This window comes from Sipha flava, unplaced genomic scaffold, assembly GCF_003268045.1.
Source record: "Sipha flava isolate LNK unplaced genomic scaffold, YSA_version1 244_pilon_pilon, whole genome shotgun sequence".
NCBI classification, from domain to species: Eukaryota; Metazoa; Arthropoda; class Insecta; order Hemiptera; family Aphididae; genus Sipha; species Sipha flava.
The window spans coordinates 39,008-60,292 of NW_020272892.1; the positions used below are offsets into that span (position 1 = coordinate 39,008).

General features: G+C 26.0%; 2 protein-coding genes across 5 annotated transcripts; one reads left to right on the forward strand and one right to left on the reverse strand.

Annotated features, from left to right (window-relative positions):
- Positions 1 to 1,520: 1,520 nt before the first annotated feature.
- LOC112684180 (alanine aminotransferase 2) lies at positions 1,521 to 9,016 on the forward strand. Of its 4 annotated transcripts, none has more exons than XM_025555546.1 (13): positions 1,521 to 1,876; positions 2,400 to 2,628; positions 2,687 to 2,776; positions 3,383 to 3,491; positions 4,677 to 4,807; positions 4,938 to 5,051; positions 6,330 to 6,459; positions 6,773 to 6,852; positions 6,973 to 7,093; positions 7,166 to 7,287; positions 7,346 to 7,531; positions 7,596 to 7,744; positions 8,751 to 9,015. In XM_025555546.1, exons 2-13 carry the CDS (start codon positions 2,506 to 2,508, stop codon positions 8,839 to 8,841), a joined length of 1,446 nt encoding a protein of 481 aa, XP_025411331.1. In that variant the 5' UTR covers positions 1,521 to 1,876; positions 2,400 to 2,505; the 3' UTR covers positions 8,842 to 9,015. The 4 variants fall into 4 exon arrangements, with proteins under 4 accessions (XP_025411331.1, XP_025411330.1, XP_025411332.1 ...); XM_025555545.1 differs by having other exon boundaries at positions 2,466 to 2,628; XM_025555547.1 differs by lacking the exon at positions 1,521 to 1,876 and adding an exon at positions 1,883 to 1,968 and having other exon boundaries at positions 2,466 to 2,628.
- A 2,225-nt stretch (positions 9,017 to 11,241) lies between these two features.
- Positions 11,242 to 14,200, reverse strand: LOC112684182 (actin-related protein 2/3 complex subunit 1A). The gene is made up of 8 exons (XM_025555548.1): positions 13,974 to 14,200; positions 13,743 to 13,900; positions 13,560 to 13,668; positions 12,925 to 13,221; positions 11,927 to 12,108; positions 11,759 to 11,862; positions 11,512 to 11,689; positions 11,242 to 11,344 (listed from the first exon to the last, which is right to left on the reverse strand). Exons 1-8 carry the CDS (start codon positions 14,032 to 14,034, stop codon positions 11,309 to 11,311), a joined length of 1,125 nt encoding a protein of 374 aa, XP_025411333.1. The 5' UTR covers positions 14,035 to 14,200; the 3' UTR covers positions 11,242 to 11,308.
- Between the last annotated feature and the right edge of the window lie 7,085 nt (positions 14,201 to 21,285).

Genomic DNA, 21,285 nt, shown 5'->3' on the forward strand with positions numbered 1-21,285 from the left:
ACCTACTAATTTAGATATTTATGGTTAATATGCGTTTATTTCTAAATTTATAGCAATTACGTTCTCTCGTTTTTTTTACGTTCGTGTACAGTCAATAATACAGTTGTTATAACAGTTTTACAGTAGTTCTATGTTCAGCCTTGGTTTAAATAATAATTTACCTCATTTGAAGCATAATAGACGTTTTTAAATAGTTTAACTGCTTAACAATTGAAGTATTTCGCCGTTCACGTGCGCCTATCTCGTTGACGGCTAAATTCAATTAAACCGTTTATATTTTTGAGACGCTCAAGTACGATGGATTAATGATGTAAAACAAGTTCTATATTTTATATTTTTTCTTCGTACATACGTGTCACGGCTTATTTTATTTTATTGTATACTTTTTGTTATTTCATTATTGTACTAAAATGCAATATTTCATCGTAGCTTCACGGACGTCCAGTTGATTTTTAAATAGGTACGGGATGAGGGGATATGATGGAAATTCAAACCTAGAATTCATGTTTCAACAATTTCTCGAAAGAATTTCATACTGTTGCATATTTTCGAGCAACATATATTTTCTAATTTTTGCTTATCATTTTCAAACCGAAACACAAATCAAGAATCACTTGTTTTCTTAACGAATGTCAGAATTTGTTCCGTCATTTTATCACAATCTATAATATATTATAATGTAATACAATTCAGTGATTCGGCTGGTACGAGTTCAGATAAAATATGATCGAAATATAAAAAATTGTGTTTGATAAAAAAAAACCTAGCGTGAGTGGTTTCAAAGGAGGCGGGGATCCAATGAAAACCTATGTATCTATCACATTTACGGTAAATTTCAAAATTTTATATTATCCATTATTTCGATACTGAATACTTGAAAAGTTTTAAAAGAGTCAATTTGTGTTGTTAAACCATAGAGTATTATTTTGGACGAATTCGGAATAAAACAGAAATCAATCTCAGCCGGAAATCGTATGTGATCTCGGAACGCAATATTCAGTCAGCGTTTCATTTAGTAAATAATTTAATTTAAACTTACGTTTTTATGTTTTTTAAAAATGATAATCGAATAATTTTCTGTTATTACTGTGCTTACATAAATGGCGCAGATGTTCCACGAGGGCGCGAGATTTATACCATATTTTTACACCTTTAAGATGCATCTTGTCTTAACATTATTAAACGATGCAATACGAATTATATAAAAATGGCCAACTCATCGTTTTTGAGTTTATCGCAACGTACATGCAGCCATCACCGCCGCGCAATATTATAATCTAATAATTAAATCACCGATCGAGGTATATTATTTATCTCGATCCCCGTCTCCGTGACTCGTACAACGTAGGTAGGTATACAGTCATTGTAATATTGTATAGTGCGTAGCACAGTTACGCGGAGTTTAAGCTAGATTACGGAAAATATTTACGTATTCATTTGCAGCAGTAATAGTAGAGAACGATTTCTATATAACGTTTGCGCGTAATATAAAGGTCATTAGTTTATGAATACAGGTAATAATAACGACACGGGTGCGAGGCTAAATCGATTTTATTGATCGTTCCTCTCCGCCGCCGGAACGAGGATTAACGAGAAAAATATATAAATAAACATTTCGACCTAATATCGACTTTTACGACAGTCACACTTTTTTTTCTCTTTTTTTTGCCGTTTCACAAGAACACGTAAGATAGGGTTTGTATCGTGAGTCACAGCCTGTGTGTGTGTCAAGTGCAGTAGATACTGTAGAATGTCCGTGCGTTCAGTCGTGTTTTAGCGCCATAAAGACAAGTACTTTAGTGCCACCGTAAGGGCTATACTGATTTTTGGAAAACTACCCAGTTGATATTTTCTGTGCTACTGCAACTCATAAAAAGTAAGAGTTACAGAAATAAATTTTCTCAGCTTTTAACATTTTTTTTTTCTTATTAAAAAACACGCGTGTAAAGTTTTGTATATTATAAATAGGTAAGAAAACAAGTAGTTTTTTTATTTTGTGCACTTATTTCCTTTTGTTTATTGACATATTTGCGGAAAAATCGAGCCAATTACATTAGCGATAAACTTTTATTCAGGTCGATCAAAGTTTGTAACTTTTTTGTGCCGAGTCCAATTTCTTTCGATAATACTTGGCTGTTAGTCAATAGATTACAAATGTCAAATTACCAGTAGATAATAGTTCGAGCCGTATAATTACAATGATCGTTACACTAATTTATAATTTATTGTTCTGTACTGTTTTCGTCATCACTGTGTAAATGTTCTAATATCTCGCTACACGTACTTAACTAAGTTGTTGCTCTCACTGTGTGTCGTTTCGACCGTTTCTTTTATAAAACTACATATTTTTGTAAAAAAAAACTCAAAATGTCTCTGCAAAGACTAAATACGTTTGTCAGATGCTCAGCAAATCACCATTTATGCCGTAATGTCAAGTCACAATTAGAATTTTCCCCATTTTTGAGGTTTTCTGTGGAACCAAGGAACTTTTTCACCAGCCAAAACATGCCGTCTTGTCAAAAAGTACTAAATCTTGAGAACATGAATCCAAATGTAAGGATAATGGAATACGCTGTAAGAGGGCCATTGTTGATAAGAGCAACACAAATTGAAAATGAATTGAAAACGGTATGTATATTTCTTTTTGGTAAAAAACCTACTAATTTATTTTAATTTTTAATAATAGGGAGTTGAAAAACCTTTTAAAGAAGTGCTTAAAGCAAATATTGGTGATTGTCATGCTATGGGACAAAAGCCAATTACATTCATAAGACAGGTATAATTATATTGTCTCTTATAAAATTTATAAATTTAATAAAATTAAAATTAGTGTGAATTATTTAAACATTTTTTTTTTTTTTTAAATGATTGTTTTACCCAGCAATTACTATTAAGTTTTTCTTATTAATTAAAACTCAGGAATTTTATTTTAGTCCTAGTCCTAATTTTTTTTGCTTGTTATCAATTGTTTATCAAAATATTTATTTCTATTATTTAATCAACAATTAATAATAGTTATGCTTAAATATAATTTAAAAAATATAAACACTTGGAATAATTCAAATTTAAAGAATTTATTCACAAACATCAGGTTTTCAAAATTATATGATATGTTCATTACTTATAAATATTAATAGATAAAAGTCATTATATCAAAAAAAAAAAAAATAATAATAAAATATATATATAAATTGGATCAGGTTCAATAAAACATTTAAATTATATTAAGGTAATCTTAAATTATTAGAAATTTTGATCCACCCTGAGAGATGCTTGACTATAGTGCTCTTATAGATTAACTAAAATACATAAAATATGTGATTGATTATTAATTAATTAAAATTAATATATTTTATATTTATATATATATATATATATATAGGTGTTAGCTTTAGTAGCTCAACCAGACTTATTAGATGATAGTCGCTATCCTGAAGATATCAAAGAACGGGCTAGAACTATTTTGGATGGATGCAGAGGTGGTAGTGTTGGTAATTATAATTTCAATTTTTAATTTATATATACTTTTTTTTTTTTTTTTTATTTGAAATCAAAAAGATTACTGGGCCTCACTGAGAAAACTCGTTTGGAGGCCCAGGGTTATCAATTTACAATATTCTAAATTAAATATTACATATCTAAAATATAGCATGAGAGATATAAGACAGAATGAAATACAAATATAATAATATTACCTATATGATATTAAATTATAAAATAGAAATTGAATGGTTAAAATATTTTAAATTTTACCCGTATTATATTCATATTGGAGCCAAAACTTAGATTTAATATTATATTATGCTTTTAAGATTTTTACAATCATCATTACTGTACTAACTTTTGATTAGATATATCTTTATATTTTTATTATTAAAGTAGTAAATTATGATAACTATTATACAATATCCTTACTATTAAAAATTTTACTCTATAGTATTAGTACTGAGGTATTGATATAATGGTATACAAATTAGAATTAATTTTTTGACTCATTAAATTAATCAAAATGTCCTTGATAGTTTGAGTTGTTAAAGAAGAAGTTGTTATTAATATATTTAAAATTATTCTTGACTATCACTGGTAACCATTAATCAATATTAATTTTAATTCCTGTTTGTTGTGTATTGGCATAATGCTCTTAATATACTATAGTTATTTAATTAAAATACTGCTCTAAGTGATTTTACTGTATTGCATTTTTAATTTATAATGACATTATCAGGTGCAGTTCAAACAGTATTATACTGTTATATTATTTATTCCCTGCATTTATTATACATAATCAGTTAAATTGTATGCAGTACCTTTAAAAATATCTTTAGCTATTTTTTTTTTGATTTGTATAAAAATAAAACCATTGATGCTATTTTAATTTTAAAAGTGATTTATCACAAGAAATGTATACATTATATTATTTAGCATGATTTGACCTACTAAACTCCTTATTCAAGTTTTAATTATGATATATATATTTTAGAAATGTCGGGAGAATAATGAAATGAGCTATTTTAAATTAATTTAATATTTTAATCACATATTATAATGTATGTTTTTTTTTTGCTATTTGTATGAATTATTAGTTATGATGATAAATAATCACAATAATATATTATACAAGTTATTAGTGTTGTATGATTATTTTATTCATATTCCATACATAATATATTTTCTAGGATCATATACAGATTCTCCAGGAATAGAAATAATAAGAAAACATGTCGCTGAGTATATTGAACGTCGAGATGGTATCCCTTGTGATTACTTAAATGTCATTCTATGTGCTGGTGCATCAGATGGAATAAAAGTAAGTAATCATTTTTAAGTATTAAATTTAATATTTTTCCTTATTTTTAACTTCCAAAAATTAAAATTTCACTAAATAAATTATATTTTTGTCTTCTATAAATGTACTTATTATTGATTAATTATTTTAGGCTATTCTCCGATTAATGGTGGCTGATGTCGATGGGAAAAAACCTGGTGTTTTAATTCCTATTCCACAATATCCATTATATTCTGCTACACTAGCAGAATTTAACATGAAACAGGTTAGTGATATCAATAATTTTATAAATTAAGATAATTAAGGTTTTACTTATAGACCATATTACATTATTAATATATTTCAATTTAACAAAATTAAACTAACATTGTTATTTTGTTTGTGCATTTCTTACAATAATATACCATACTTGTTATTTTTATTAATAATAAACCATGTGAATGATTATAATCTGACTGTAGACATAGTTAAGAAAACAAATTTGTATTTATTATGATATATATATATATATATATATTATTATTATTTACAATATCTTTTATGGAAATAGGTATTAAATAATAAAAACTTTTTTTATCATTTAGGCATATTTGTTGTTGAAAAACTAATGATGCTAGAGTAAATATTGATCTTTATTTGATAAAAAAAATATAATTATTCAATTATGATTACTGTTGATTGGAATTAAAAAAATTAATGAATCTAATCAGTTATTTTAATGATTACATAACTGCAATAATTAAGTCATAATTAATACATAAAACTACATGTAAATTTATTAGAAAGTATATTTTAATGTATCCATATTGTTATATTTTTGTTATTTCTTATAGTTTTTCATAATTGTGTTTAATAGATACCTATTATAGAAAGTGTCTGACATTAAATTTAATTAATAATTAATATCAATGAATGTTATTGTATATTAAAACTATAATAAATAGAACAACTGTATTTTCTAGGAAGTTCATGTACCAACTATGAATGTTAATGTATAAAAGATAATATTTAATTACTTAATTTTAATTGAAATAACAAGATTATTCTATTATAATTAATACATTATGTAATATACGTGTGCATATATTACATAATGTATACTATTTTCATATTATTATACTTCTGTAAAATCATATAATTTATTTTTCAGTATTTTCAGTAAATTTTGATGCATCTCAGGTGTAATATTTATTTTGAAATATATATTTTTAGATTTTGAAAAATCTTTATTAATTATTTTATAGCTCCAATTTTGAAGAAATATTTGTAGTAAAATTAAAATTTTAACTTAGAATTTTTATAGCAATGCATTTTTAATATTAAAAAAAAAATCCTTAATTAATTATTCTTTCATATTATTACATTATTATTTTCATTAAAATAAATAATTTTATTTTACTAGGGCAATATGATTGTTTTACTTTAATATATGTACTTAATTCTAGTGAACCATGCTTCAGACCTTTAGATTCTATAAAAGTTGACATTTTAAGTTTGTATTTGCCAATTTTAAGTTTATTATTATTACTATTATTTTTATTAGGTTGGATATTATTTAGATGAATCTAAAAATTGGGGTTTGGATGTGAATGAATTAGAACGATCAATAACCGAAGCACGGAAACATTGTAATCCTCGAGCTATTGTGATTATTAATCCTGGAAATCCAACTGGTTTGTTTTTATTTAACAATTATCTTAAATTAAATACTTATGTAGTGTAAATTACTCTTTTTTTTTTTTTTTTTTTTTCGTAACCAATATCTGATTTAACTAAAAATTATAAAATTAAAAATGAATAGTATTGCAAAAAAAGCAAGTGGGTTTATCTTATTTGCTATACTTTATTTAAAGACATCCAAAACTATTGTCCATCTCATCTTATTAATTAATTAAATATTAATATTTAATTATTCAAAAATATTTTATATTTATGAGCAACATAAGTATTTATTTAATACTTCAATTTGTTATATTTATTTTTAAGGTCAAGTATTAACTAGAGAAAATGTGGAGGATGTTATCAAATTTGCATACAAAGAAAAACTGTTTTTACTTGCTGATGAGGTAATATTCAAAAACAATTTTATTTTAATACTATACTTTATCATCGTTTAATTTAATTTTTTATAAAATTTTAATAGTATTTTATGAGTATACCACTTACCACTATTATTATTAAATTAGGTATATCAAGATAATGTATATGCTGAAGGAAGTAAATTTTATTCATTTAAAAAAGTGTTAACGGAATTAGGACCTCCTTACAGTGAAATGGAATTAGCTTCATTCATGTCTTGTTCGAAAGGTAATACTTTTGATTGAATTAAAAATAATTTATTAATAAAATGTTGTAATTGAACAAAAATAATTATTTTAGGTTATATGGGAGAATGTGGTTTAAGAGGTGGTTACACAGAAGTAATTAATTTGGATCCTGAAGTAAAGGCAATGTTACTTAAATCTATATCAGCTATGTTATGTCCTACTGTTCTTGGTCAGGTAAGTGAGATTTATATTTTTATATTTAATAAATTTCATTATTTTCTTATTGAAATAGGCTGTGATGGATTGTGTTGTTAATCCTCCAAGACCAGGTGAACCATCATATGATAGTTTTAAAGAAGAAAAAGTTAGTGTATTAAAATCATTAGCAGAAAGAGCTAAATTAGTGGCTGATACATTTAACAGTATTCCAGGAATGTCTTGTAATCCAGTTCAAGGAGCTATGTATGCTTTCCCACAAGTAAGTTTATTTTATATTTGAATACTTTTCTTATAATTATTAATTTTCATCATTTTGTTTATAGTTTAAGTTACCTGAAAAAGCAATTAAAGAAGCCAAAAGTCAAGGAATTGAACCAAATGCATTTTATGCATTTCAACTTTTAGAAAACACGGGTATTTGTATTGTACCGGGATCTGGATTTGGACAAGTAGAAGGAACTTATCATTTTAGGTAATTAAAATATAGGCAACTTATTTTATAATCTAAGAAATGAAAAATGAAATCAGATTTTAATTAAGATTATATGTAATGTAGTAGGGCAGGGAGGAAATTTAGCCATAAAATGATTAATAAAACCAATTCTCAGAAGTACATTATATCTAATCTAGATTAAAAAAATGTAATTTAGTATCTTTTTGGCATATTAATTTGTAGAAACGCTACCCACAGAAAAAATATTTTTATTATAATATATTCAAGAGAAGTTAATAATTAATGAAGTATACTTTATAATGTGTAAAAGGTGTACAAGTTAATACACGGAGCTATCTTTTGCCCATCATTAAATTAAATGTTAAAACCTAAAGAATGCTAAGAGGTTTCCAACTATATTTTTTAAACTTTTACCAATTTGCAGAAAACCATAAAAGAACATAGGTCACATTAAATCATATATTTTGCTCTACATTTAAAATTATTTTTATATATTATTGATTAAAAATTGTCAAAACAATTAATTATGTAATTTTAAAAACTAATATATGATCTAAGAGTATGCCACACCTGCATATTTTTTGTTTGTATTAAAGACGTACAACAAAAAATCTGCATTCAGTATAAGCAATTTTATATTGTTAGCTTTAATACTAGGGAAAACTGATCTATGATCTAACTTTAAGAAAATTATCTTTTTTTATTATAACTTGAGTTTCTTACAATATATTAATATATAAAGCAAATATGAGTACATATAATATTACAATTTAAAAACAGCTCATATCTTCTTAAAAATTTAAATATTGTTAAATAACCTGTAATTGCACAAATAATTTTCTTTGATAATAGATTAGTTAACTCCAATATTAATAAAACTAAGAACATAAAATTTGTTTTACTGTATGCAGATTTGCTATATTGTACATTTGTATGACAGAGAGAACACACGAGAGATAGCATACACTAATATTAACATATTTTTGGCTTAATTTTATACTATGGCTTATTACTTTTGTTTTAGGACTACAATCCTACCTCAGCCTGATAAATTGAAAAATATGTTGGAAAATTTCAAAAATTTCCATTTACAATTTCTAGAACAATGGAAGTAATATTTGAAAAGTATAAAGAATGTAGCAATAAATAAATAATTTAAGTAGAAATTAAATACCAATTATATTTCAATTAATACAAGGTGTAAGTAGTCTACATATGTTGATATACTTACAGTATTTTTATTATTTAACTATTTTTCATTTTTGTTTATATCATATTAATTTATTGCAGTTTATGGTCATTTTTGTTTGGATTTTTTCTAGTTAGTGTTCCTATTTTTTTTAAAAAGTTTTATTTATTATTTTTAAATTGATGCTGTTTAATTTTTCTATAAGTTTTTCAAATTTTACCATTAACATTTAAGAAAAATCTAATATAATTATTCTAGTTTTGGTCATTTTTATGTTTGATATTACTACAATTTTCTTTTAATGACTATCACTTTTTTTTTATGAACATTTTACTTGAAATTTTGTGTTGGTATTTATTGTTAATTTAAACTTATTCTTACATAGTTTTATAATAAGTACATACTTATTTGTGAGTTCATCCCATGTTTAACCTAATATTCTTGTATACATGACATAACTAGTCTTCTTTATCAATATTTGATATTAAAATTATACTTAAAGTATAATCAACATTAACTATGATAAAAAAATGATACCAAAAATATTTTATTTTAATCCATCCTTTGCTTTACTTAATTTATTATTTATTTTAATTATTAGTTTAATTTTTAAGCTTTTAATTTTTTTTCTAATACAGCTATTTTTTATATGTTATGTATTCATTTAATTTAGTCTTAAAAAATTAAAACAATAACAATATTCTGTAAGAAATTTTAAATAGAAAATATTTTTAATTTTAACTAATAGATTATTACCATGTAAACTATAGATATAATACTATTAAAAATATTGTATTGTATTGTTTTTTTTTGTTTTTGTTATGTTTACTATTTAATTATGAAAGAAAATTAAATTAAATTATTTGTTGAGACAAATAATATTTGTTAGTTCATCTATGCGTATAAAATTTAAATATTGCTCTTTGACTGATTAGTTTTCAGCCATTTAGAGATAATGTCTTAAATACTATGTATAGGCTCAATAAAAAAATCACATTTTTATGGGGCTTAAGTTAAATAATGTTGAGCTTTTGGATGGTATACATTTATCATTTTTCGGTTACCTAGAAAGTATTTTAATAAGCTAAAGAGTATACCACATCTTGACTAGGTATATGAAATATTACAATTTAAAATAAATCTTGTATATAAATTAAAATATTGTAAGAAATCGACCAATAAAAAAGATGATGTATTTTTCTTAATATTTTAAAATAAATTAGTTTATTCTTATATTAAAGCTAACAACAATTGCCTGTACATTAGTAAGTTACAAAACAATAAATGCAGATGTGACAAGCACTTAATTTGTTAATTTTAATAATTACCATTTGAGGTATACATAGTAAATTAATATAGTATAAACAATTAAATATTAGAATATACAACAGGTTTGCACTTTTTAAAATCTGCATTTTTTTTCATCATAACTGTAAAACATCTCCCAGTCTAAGTTAGGGAATTACGAATTATGCTTAGTAATTTAAATTTATGAATAATATACTATTATGTTTGTGAAATATACATTTTTTTAAAAGAAATATCTATATGAAATCTGCTTAAAAAGTCCAACATTTTTTTGAGTGCCTCATCATTCATTTATAAAGGAGGACTTTTATAACTGGACTGTTGCATTAATAATTTAACATAAAAAAAATGGTACATCTTAAAACATCTAAGCAGTCATTAGAAAGTATCCTTATAAATAAAAATTCCTATTGAGTTATCTATACTCAAGTCATCAAAAAAATGTGATTGGATACAAACCAAATGTATAACTTACACCAACTCCCAATTAAAATTCTAACACTAGAGGTCATAACAGATAGGAGAGCATCCCACATTACTTCACACCCCAATGCATAAAATAACTAAATTTTCTCTGCGAACAGAGTACTTATAGAAATATTTTGCATACTTCAAAAATTCAACTATTAAAATTAGTTAATTAATTCTTGTTATAAAAATAGTTAACATTATTAAAAAATTAGTTTCAGGTTAAATATTTAATGTTCAAAACAAAGGGATCTATTTTAAAACCCAAGAGATCTGTTAACTCAAATTTATATTAATGCAACTTAGTAGTACATTATTGAAATGAATATTTTTTGATAATTATTGATAAAAAAAAATACACATATTAAATATTTTTTTAATGTGTATTAATTTAGTTCTTTTTCTTTTATCACATTTAAACAATATAAATGTTATGTAATAATTTAATAAATGTAATTCTTAACATGTATTAATGGTACATTATGCATTTATCAAAATATTTCTATAATAAATAATGTAAAAAAGTATAATTTAATAAAATAACAAATAATTAGTAACAGTAAAGTAATTATTGAAATCAAATAAATTTATGTACATACAATAGTCGTTTCATCAGGCTAAATTTTTAAACCTTGAAGCAATTTATCTAAACTCTGAAAATAAAAGATAATATAATATCAGTAAAGATTTTTTTTTAACAGGTATATTTATTTACATTAAATTCAATATGTATGATTGCATTTATTATTTAATTAAACGTAATAAATGTTTGTTGATTTGTAACAAAAATTATAAATATCATTAGTAAGTATTTACTTACATTGAGTTCCCATAATATTATTTTACCATCCAAACCACTACTTGTAAACTTTGTGACTGTATCATTTGATTCAGAATGAATACGCAAACAAGTTAATGTATTCTGATGTTTAGTATCAAGTTCATAGTCACTGTTAATTCGTGCTTGTCGATCTAAACTTTGAAATTTCCTCATTGCACTGAAAAATTAATTCCATATTTAAGTCATAACTTTAAAAAAAAGTTGAATTCAGCATAAACTAAATTACCTCAAGCCGGCAGCTTCTTTTTTTTGAGAACAATCTATCTTAGAAACAAATTGCACTTTGTTATTAGTGTCAATGCAGTATAACATAGGACAGCATCCATGGCCCTATTAAAAGTTATAGATTAAATTTCATAATATATTTAAAATGTACTCAAATTTAGTAACTTACTGCAGCAACAATTGCTCTATCTGTAACCCAAATACAGCTAATGAAAGGTAACTCATTTGTTTTTAATTTATTTACAAATATGCTCCCTTTAGATACATCTGCTACAGTTATAGATGAATCATGAGCCACCCAACATAATCGGTCTCCATTTTTATTAAATGCAAGTCCATGGATCCATCCACCTAAATATTAAATTAAATATAATATTAATCAAACTATAAAATTACTGTAAAAATTACGAATAAAAAAGAAATATAGAAGTTAATAATATGACTAAGTTGAAAGATAAAGCTGTATAAACAATATTTCAAATGAAAATGTAAAAGAATTTTTTGAAATCTTTAATATAAAACAAAATATTTTGATATATAAGATAATTAAATTAATAATAATCATACAATCTGAGATAAAAGATTTTAATAATTCTTAAACAGTGTTGAATAGAACATAGTACCAACAAAAGCATACTCAGTGAAATAGAAGAATTTAGAGATGCTCAAAACTATCAAAGCAAGACAATGAAATATTGGTCACATATTAAAGCACAAAAATGAACTAATTTATAGAATAATAGAAGTGAAAATTGAAGGTAAGAGAAACTGAGAATGTATAAGAATTTAATTTGACAAACAATCTATAATACTAATGAAAATGAACATTGGAGGGAAAAGAGGAAAAGGAAGATCAAAAAAGAGATGGTTGGATACGATTGAGAATAATATGATGGCCGTTGGTGTATGTGTAGGGAATGTAGAAAATTGAGATGAGTGGAGATTTAGGACAACGGTGGCCGACCCCAAATAGTTGGGAGAAAGGCAAAGAAGAAGAAGAATCTCCAATTCTAGACTATCAAGCTACACTAAACTAAAGAGGTTAACTGAAAACAGGAAAAAATAGAAAGTGCATATCTGAAGCAAAACCAACCATAAGGTTGAACACAAGAAGAGGGAATTTTTATTTATTTTTAGTGATTAAATGTTAATTGTTAACATAATTACCTCCTCTAGAAGAATTGGTAAACTCTGCAACTAAATTTGGCACTGATGTATCATCACTATCCCAAGCAGTTTTAACTTTTTGACACTGGTCAACTTCTTTCATATGTACATTAAACAGTCTAACTCGAAAATCAGCAGTACCAGTAGCTAACACCATATTATTGGGATGCCAATCTAATGCAGTTACTGTAGATCGGATAGGTTTTTTAATATGTTTTGATACCCACCAATCATTTTCAACTTCAAAATAACATACAGATATTAACTGAGCTCCTGAACCAACAGCAAATTTCTTTTCTGAAAATGATTTGAAAAACAAAACAATCAAAATTATTCATAAGTAAGAATATACATTTTAAAATCCTATGGTTGTTTTTAATACACTTATTGGCAATTGAAAATACATAAAAATTATTTTCTAATACAACGCAAAATTAGAAATACTAGAATTAATTATTAAATGTTAAGAACTACACACATTTTTTAAAAACTTAATCAACTATAATTGAAATACTAGTACTAATAGTATAAAGTACAAAAGTAGTACAGGTTTAACTATAGATCTTATGGATATAAAATTAAATTAAAATAATCATTGTTACATAATTTATAATTGCCATTTATTTCATATTTACCATTTGGTGACCATTTAACACAAGTTGCGGCTCTACTGATTCTTAATAATACAAGAGTTGGTTTCCATTTTCCTTTATCATCAATGGTCCATACATACGCATTGCGGTCCTATGAAAATATTGATTTTATAATGCAATTCAAGTTAAAAAAAAACGTATAAAAATATGAATGTAAAGACTTACCGCTGAACACGTAACAATTCGATTTGTATTAGGTGCCCAATCGATACCGGTTATTAGAAGTCCGTGCTGATCTAGGTTGTCTAACAGTGTCCAGTCGCTAAGGTTTGGCTCATACTTGTAAATATGGACTTCATTGCTATTCGGGATTACTGCGATCTCTACATGATAATTTAACAACACGATGTTTAGTTAATTTCGCGTACGGGTTCCGGTAGATTAGATGAAACTTACGACTTCTATTTCCATTCCACGAATGCGATGTGACCGGACTGTCACCCAGATTAAACTCCATTAGATGAAACTGAGTTGATATTAAATTACAACGGTTTCAGTGTGAGATTCTGGATTGAAAAAAATTAACAATATACAGAAACACCGTTGTTTAGTCATCAGAAGTTACGGAGACGGATTTTTTTGCCCGTACTTCCCACAACACGGGCGGTAGTGGTAATTTGTCGGTAGACGACACTACTGCAGTGTACCACCACTCTGAACTAATTTATCATCAGTACAGTACCATGTACAATATTTATCGTGTGATACATATGACGACACGGTAAATTATAAATTATAAGTTTTATAACGATTTACCAGCAATTGTGACTTACATTTATGGTTGAATTCATGGGCGGATAGGCCATTTTTGGCCTACCGGGAAATTTTAAAAAGGGGCCCCTATTTAAAAAAAAAGTCGCTTTCAAATACATTATTATATGAATTTTATTAAGTACCACATCAAAACAAAGCATAACACACAATCCAACAATGTATAACAAGACATATTTTAAAAATCATTTATTTAGTTTTTAACTTTAAAATAATCCCACATAACACAACTCATCCATTAGATATATATTAGATATTCATAGAAAGTAACTGGTATATAAGCCACAGTAGATTTTTATGGATGTCCATTAGACATTGATATTTTGTAATTAGTAGAATTAATGAATAATTTAATTGATTAGTTTTTAGTTTTTATTACAGTTACAAATACTTAAATATTTGTTAAATGTAAAATAATAAATTAATTCTATTAAAATTAGTAAGAAAAGATGTGCAGATTCCACTGAACAAATTTCATTGCCCATAAGTGAATGATTATTCAACATTTTAAGTTGTATATATTTAAGTGGTTGTTTATTATTAAATAAAGATTTTGTCTATTAAACATTTTTTCCAATTTGTATTCTACTTTAATGAATATCTAATGGATAATATATTATATCTAATGGATATTATTTTTTATCTAATGGATAATATTTTATATCTAATGGATAATATTTTATATCTAATGGCCCCATTACCAAAATACGAAGAGGGGCCCACCGGGAAATGCCCGGTTTCCCGGTAGGGCTATCCACCCATGGTTGAATTGATTATTTTTTAAATATTTTTAAGAAATTTTAGGTCAGTTAAAATATTATGATTTTTATATTTTGAAACATTTTAAGGATAAAATAAAAATGGGTCTGTGACACCCGCTTTGTGTGTTAACCCTTTCAGTACTTATTTTACAACAATTAAAAACAAAATGTTTTGACTTCTATTTATCTATTCGCTCTATTTAAGGTACTTACCAAATTTTGAGGTGAGGAAGTTATGGAGTTGGTTCTTGTAAGACCCATTGGTAGGTACTCAATGGTTATTAAATGTACACACATGTAATAAAAATAATAATTTGATGTTTTACTGTATTTTTTTATTTAAATATTATATTCAATTTTATTGAACACGTAATACGTTATTTAAATGAATATGAATTCTTATATTATTACTTATAAGTGATTGTCGGTGAGACAATTTCTTTTTTTATGATCTACAAAACACAAATGTACGTTGCATTTTTTACAATTCATGTGAGTTTTCGCGCTGCAATCTTCATTTTTACTTTTATAACGTAATTTATTGTTGTTATACATCGGAAAGTGTCCAATTAAATCTTTGTATGATTCTTCATGTGGTAATGGTTCTTTTTTTTTTTTTTTGATCTATGGTGAATTTTCTGGACTCATACTTGGTCTTCCTTCTCTACCTTTTATCACTGCAGAATGACCATAGGTGGAAATCCTGTGAAATATTAAGGAGGGCTCAAATATTTGATGCCAAACCGACCTGTGGGGACATTGTCCCCACACCCTCAACAAAATAATTTTTACATTAAATCACTCATAAATTTTTTTTTTTTCATTATCATAATAATTTAAATACTTACAAACAGAAAACAAGAATAATTAATAAAATACAATTACCACTTTTAACTTAATTTTATTATTCTATTACATTTTTTGTTAAAAGTATTTAAAATAACTTGATTACTTAAAGATTTAGTCTTATATTTTTCAATATATAATATTGAAAGTTCATTAAATTTTTTTTGATGTATAGATGTTCTTAGCCATGTTTTTATTTTCCTCATAGCAGAAAAACTTCTTTCGCAAGTGTCAGAACTAATAGTGTTAAATCAAGTTGTATCATTTTATAAAAATTAGTAAATACTTGAGGTGAAATATTCTTTTTAATATCTTCAATATGGCCTCTTTCATAAACAAACTAGATACACTTATATATTTGTGGATATAAGAATATACAATAATGATAAAAATTCTGCAAACTGTACAAAAGTACGCTATTGTTTGTTTAATATTTTTATGGGGGCTTTAACTTCAAATTATTTATTTTTTGAAGAGGTGCTCAGCCCCCGTAATCCCCCATATCGCCGCCTATGAGAACGACCATGGTTAATTAAATTATCAGCAAGTCAAAGTTTAAAATTCAATAAATTCATTCTATCTTTTTTTTAATTTTGATTTTATCACAGTCCTTGAAATATTCTAGCCACGAATTGCAGCAAGCTATATCAACGGCATGAAATATCATGTAAAGAGTCAATTTTTTCGATTTCATAAAAATTCTATAACACGCAATTAACTGGTCGCCTTTATCGACCCATCCCATGCTTTAACTATACATTTTAATGACTTCAGGTCGATCTATATTTAAACATTGCTTAGTTATTTTATCCCATCTTTAAACTTTGTCGACTTCTCCTGAAACAATATAGTTCGAACACATTTATACTGGCTGGATATCATACCATTTTACTATTGATAAAGATAGTATATTTTTTATTTCGTATTTCATCAGTAGTACATCGATCTAACCTTTCGATGCCATCCACTTACCGCTCAAAAAAGGTGGCTTATTAAAGTCTTTTCTTACTATCATAAGAAAAGTTAAGGCTGTATATTATTAAATATATTTTGAACAAAAATTGGGAGAAATTTAATTTGTAAAAATGAAAATATTTAACAAACGTAAATAGAATAATATAAGTAAAATTGATATATTGAATAGATATAATTGAATAGATTATCTGTATCATCATTGAGACAGCGTCACTTCCGTGGCAACGTGCCACCAAAAAATATAATTTAAATGTAAATGTTTTTTATTTACAACAATTTATTTTAATTATAGAAAACACTAACCGATGAAATACTTAGGTCTGTTAAAGTTGTAATAATTTTTACACGCCCTCATTTAAGTTTCAAAACGATTTTTACTAAAATTATTATTCTATAGCGTATGTTAGAATATAGCCATGTACAAATATAACAATGTATTGTTCTTTGAAATATGGATTAAATATTAAAATTATACAATATCTTATAACAATAAATAATATTTATAAATATTTCTCAATCGCGATAAAGTATGTCACAAAATGCTTAGTTCCCTGGAGCCTGGAGAAATAGATAGAAAGACTCTGGGAAATATAATTTATGTTGTGATTTTAAACATTATTTGTGTACTAGAAAAAACATAAGTTAATATTATTAAAAACATTATACTTTAAATTAATCGACCTTTTCTTATCGACAACAATTCTACGTCCTCGTCTCCACCCGACAACGTATTTATGCCATCTATTTCCATTTATATTTATATGATATAGGTATATAACGATAACACCGTTAATGAGGAGTCACAGTCCATCAGCGTGTGCGTTGATAATGGGATGATTTCTAGTATCAATAATCAAGCCGAATCGTCTTTTATTATTACGGATCCCAATACCGATTATTACGACAATAATCAGAGCTATCCTGATGATTTGCAGGGCTCGGGGCAAAGTGAAATTGCGGGTCCTTAAATGTTGAAAATGTCACTACCGAGCATCAATTGCATAGTGGAATTCTAATGTGCGCAATCTTAACAAATATAGTACCTTGCTCTTACAACAATATGAAAGGGTAAATTTTTTTTGCTCATCAATTTAACTATTTTTTTTATTGTATCTATGATCTATGAAAGCAAGGCCTGTCCAACTGTGGTGAGAGTGCGGGGCCCGGGGTGAGGGTCCCACTCGCCTTGCCCTAAGGACGGCCCTGACAACAATAATAATAGCCCGTTAATTTGCATTGTCCAATACGTCAATAAGTCGCTTAATGTCGGCAATCTTCACACATTTCAGTTCGACATATTAGCGTTCAAGGTTGTCGATGGTATTGCCTATATCCAATCGGCCGGTCCTGCCCGGATTAAAATCACATCGGCTACTACATCGAACAATTTTCTTAGTTCGTCAATTCTATCTGAGTTTAACTGGTCAGCTTCCATTTCGTCTTTGTTGATTTATTCTTTCGATGTGATACGGATTGAGCCGTTATTCACGGAAGAAGACTTTTGGGATGGGGTTGATTCGCCGATTGGTCTCATTGGTTTTAAAAGAATTTTCTCGTCCATAGACGGTTCACAGTTATCGTCCATATTAGTTGAACTTAAGTTCAAATCGATTTCTTTTTCTGAATTAATTTCTATTTTTAAAGTCAAATTCAAAATGGACCCAAGTATACGCTCCTCTACCGAATTCAAGAAATGTTGGCCGTTCGGTCATACTCAATTGTTTTGTCGTGTTTTTGCTTGTTCCACTATCAATAAGTCTGACCTCCATTTCCTTCAGTGGAACTTACGTAGTATTAAATCTCGCTCTTTAGACTTAACTAGGCTGATCGTCAGGTACCTTTTTCCTTTATTATTCCTATCCGAAACTAGGCTCCTTCCGAACTCCAGTTTTAAGTTAAATAATTATCATCCTTTTCGTTCTAATCGCCTTGACGGTTATGGGGGTCAGCTATTGCTATTCGTAAGGGCCTTTCAGTAACGTATCATTCCTCTTATTCCTTTCTTATCTGCTATTTTAATTCAGCATGATATTAATTTAGTGGGTGTTGATTTATTTGACTCCCATCTCGTTTCTCAATCCATTTCATTATGGTCGATCTATATCCCTCCCAGCTTTACTTTTTCTAATATAATCTTGGATCACACTTTTTCTTTTCTACCCTCAAACTTCCTTCTGGCAAGTGATTTCAATGTTCACCATCCCGTGTGGATTCCTGCTTTACCATTATCCAGAGGTATTCTTTTACATAATACTGTTTCTCATGGTTTCTCGATTCTCAATAATGGTTCGCCCACTCATATAAATCGTCCTCCACATGATAAGACTACTCCGGACATAACAATTTAACTATCAATAAAAAAATTTAATTTCAAATATGAAATTTGTTTATGTTTTTTTAATATAAATTGAATCTAACCAATAATACTCGGTAATACTTAATATTTTTTTATCACATAGGTGCATATTTAAGGTGTATATATGGGATAGGATTTGACCCCACGCCCCAATCATACTATAAATGTATTTTGTTATAAAAAGACTTTATTTTAATACAAATAAATAAGACAGTACTTAATTTAATTACAAATAAGTATAAAAAAAATCAAATGCAGTAAGAGTTGTTTTGAAAATGAACGTTGAAGGGTAAAAGAAGAGGAAGATCAAAAAATAGATGGTTTGATACGATTGGAAATGGTATAAGGGCCGTTGGTGTGTGCGTAGAGAATGTAGAAAATCGAGACGAGTGAAGGTTTAGGACAAAAGTGGCCGACCCCAAATACTTGTTAGAAAGGCGAAGGAAAAGAACATAAACAAAAATTTATTAACAATAGGGAACTCATAGAAGATTAAATTTTCAATTTTATAACTCACATTCATTCAGAATTAATTCCTCTTTATACCTAGAATTTGATTCATAAGGTCTCAGTAAATAAATCATCATAAATAAAAAAGTAATAATTTTGTTGCATGAATCAGAGAAAATATATCAAGTTAAAAGTGCACTCTATATTTATTTTTATATCTAATTCTATCTAATTTTATGAAATAAACTATTTTCAGTTTACTATACATGTAAATAATGATAAACGTTTTCTATTTTTTTTTTTTAAATAATTTTCTTTTATGTTGAGCTATTAAAAAAAGGTTTCGATAGTTATTTTTTATGATAATGAATTATGATTGACAATTGTTATTAAAGCATACTTTTTTTATTTATAAATATATTTTTCCAAGTAAAAAACATTTATATCTGAGCTCTGCAAGCACAAAATACATTATTTATTATATTACTTACATGTATTTTAGAGAACTGTTGAAAAAAATTATCATCTTCTGGTGTTTAAAGGTAGTGGAAAATTTAATAAATTAATTTAATTTAATATATAATAATTTAATAATAATAAATAAATATAATTATGATGTAAAATTCAACTGTTATTTTCATCTATTTTTTTTTTTTTTTTAAATAAAGTACTACACATTATTTGTTCAACAAATTTATTTTTAATTAATATGGAAGCATTTTAATGATGTAATAAAAATAAATCATGATCATTAAAAAATTAAATATTTATTAATTTTATATACATAAAGAACTTTTATTTTTTCAAACTTAAATTATAATATCAATAGAACTTTTAATTTTCTTACAATAAATAAATATATATATTATAATATATAATAATGCAAATAACAACTTTCTCTATGTTCCATACAATCAGATGTAATTTATGGTCATAACTACATATAATTTACTACTTTACTGCAATCGTTTGCAAAACTTGCTAAAATAATAAAGCACCAAAATAAGATTTCCTGTCATTATTATAATTAAAATAGTACCTTAAGTATCAAAGAACTTTTATGGAGGATATCAAGTAATTCAAATTTAAATAATAATTTAGTTAACACTATTGAACACAATATCATTACAACAGTTAACAAAAATGTTGAGAAAATTATTCAATCATTAACTCTTAAAGATTCCATAGAATCACAGTACTTTGTATGATAAGAATAAAATTGAAAAAGATATTAAAAAAAAAAAAAAAAACAGAAACAAATGGGCAAGTTTGAAATTATTTTTTTGTCTTTTATATTAAAAAACTAAAACATTTTTAAATACTGTTTCAAACATAGTTTTAACTAAATAATAGTTTGTTTTCATTTCACAATATAAAACATTTTTTATTTTTTAAATGAGATTAGTTATAATACACAAAAATATATATTTGAATATGTAAGGTTACAATAATAATAAAAATATATAGTTATTTGATTGCTTAAAATAAGTACAACATTGAAAAATAATAATAATAATAATAATAATAATAATAATAATAATAATAATAA

Bases quoted from the DNA above. Each gene is read 5' to 3' on its own strand.
- LOC112684180 (XM_025555544.1), top strand. From the start codon at position 2,368: ATGTCTCTGCAAAGACTAAATACGTTTGTCAGATGCTCAGCAAATCAC. The intron at 2,777-3,382 runs GTATAATTATAT...ATATATATATAG, and splicing joins CAATTACATTCATAAGACAG to GTGTTAGCTTTAGTAGCTCA. The intron at 7,532-7,595 runs GTAAGTTTATTT...TTTTGTTTATAG, and splicing joins CTATGTATGCTTTCCCACAA to TTTAAGTTACCTGAAAAAGC.
- LOC112684182 (XM_025555548.1), bottom strand. From the start codon at position 14,034: ATGGAGTTTAATCTGGGTGACAGTCCGGTCACATCGCATTCGTGGAAT. The intron at 13,222-13,559 runs GTAAATATGAAA...AATCATTTTCAG, and splicing joins TGTTAAATGGTCACCAAATG to AAAAGAAATTTGCTGTTGGT. The intron at 12,109-12,924 runs GTAATTATGTTA...TTTAATATTTAG, and splicing joins TACCAATTCTTCTAGAGGAG to GTGGATGGATCCATGGACTT.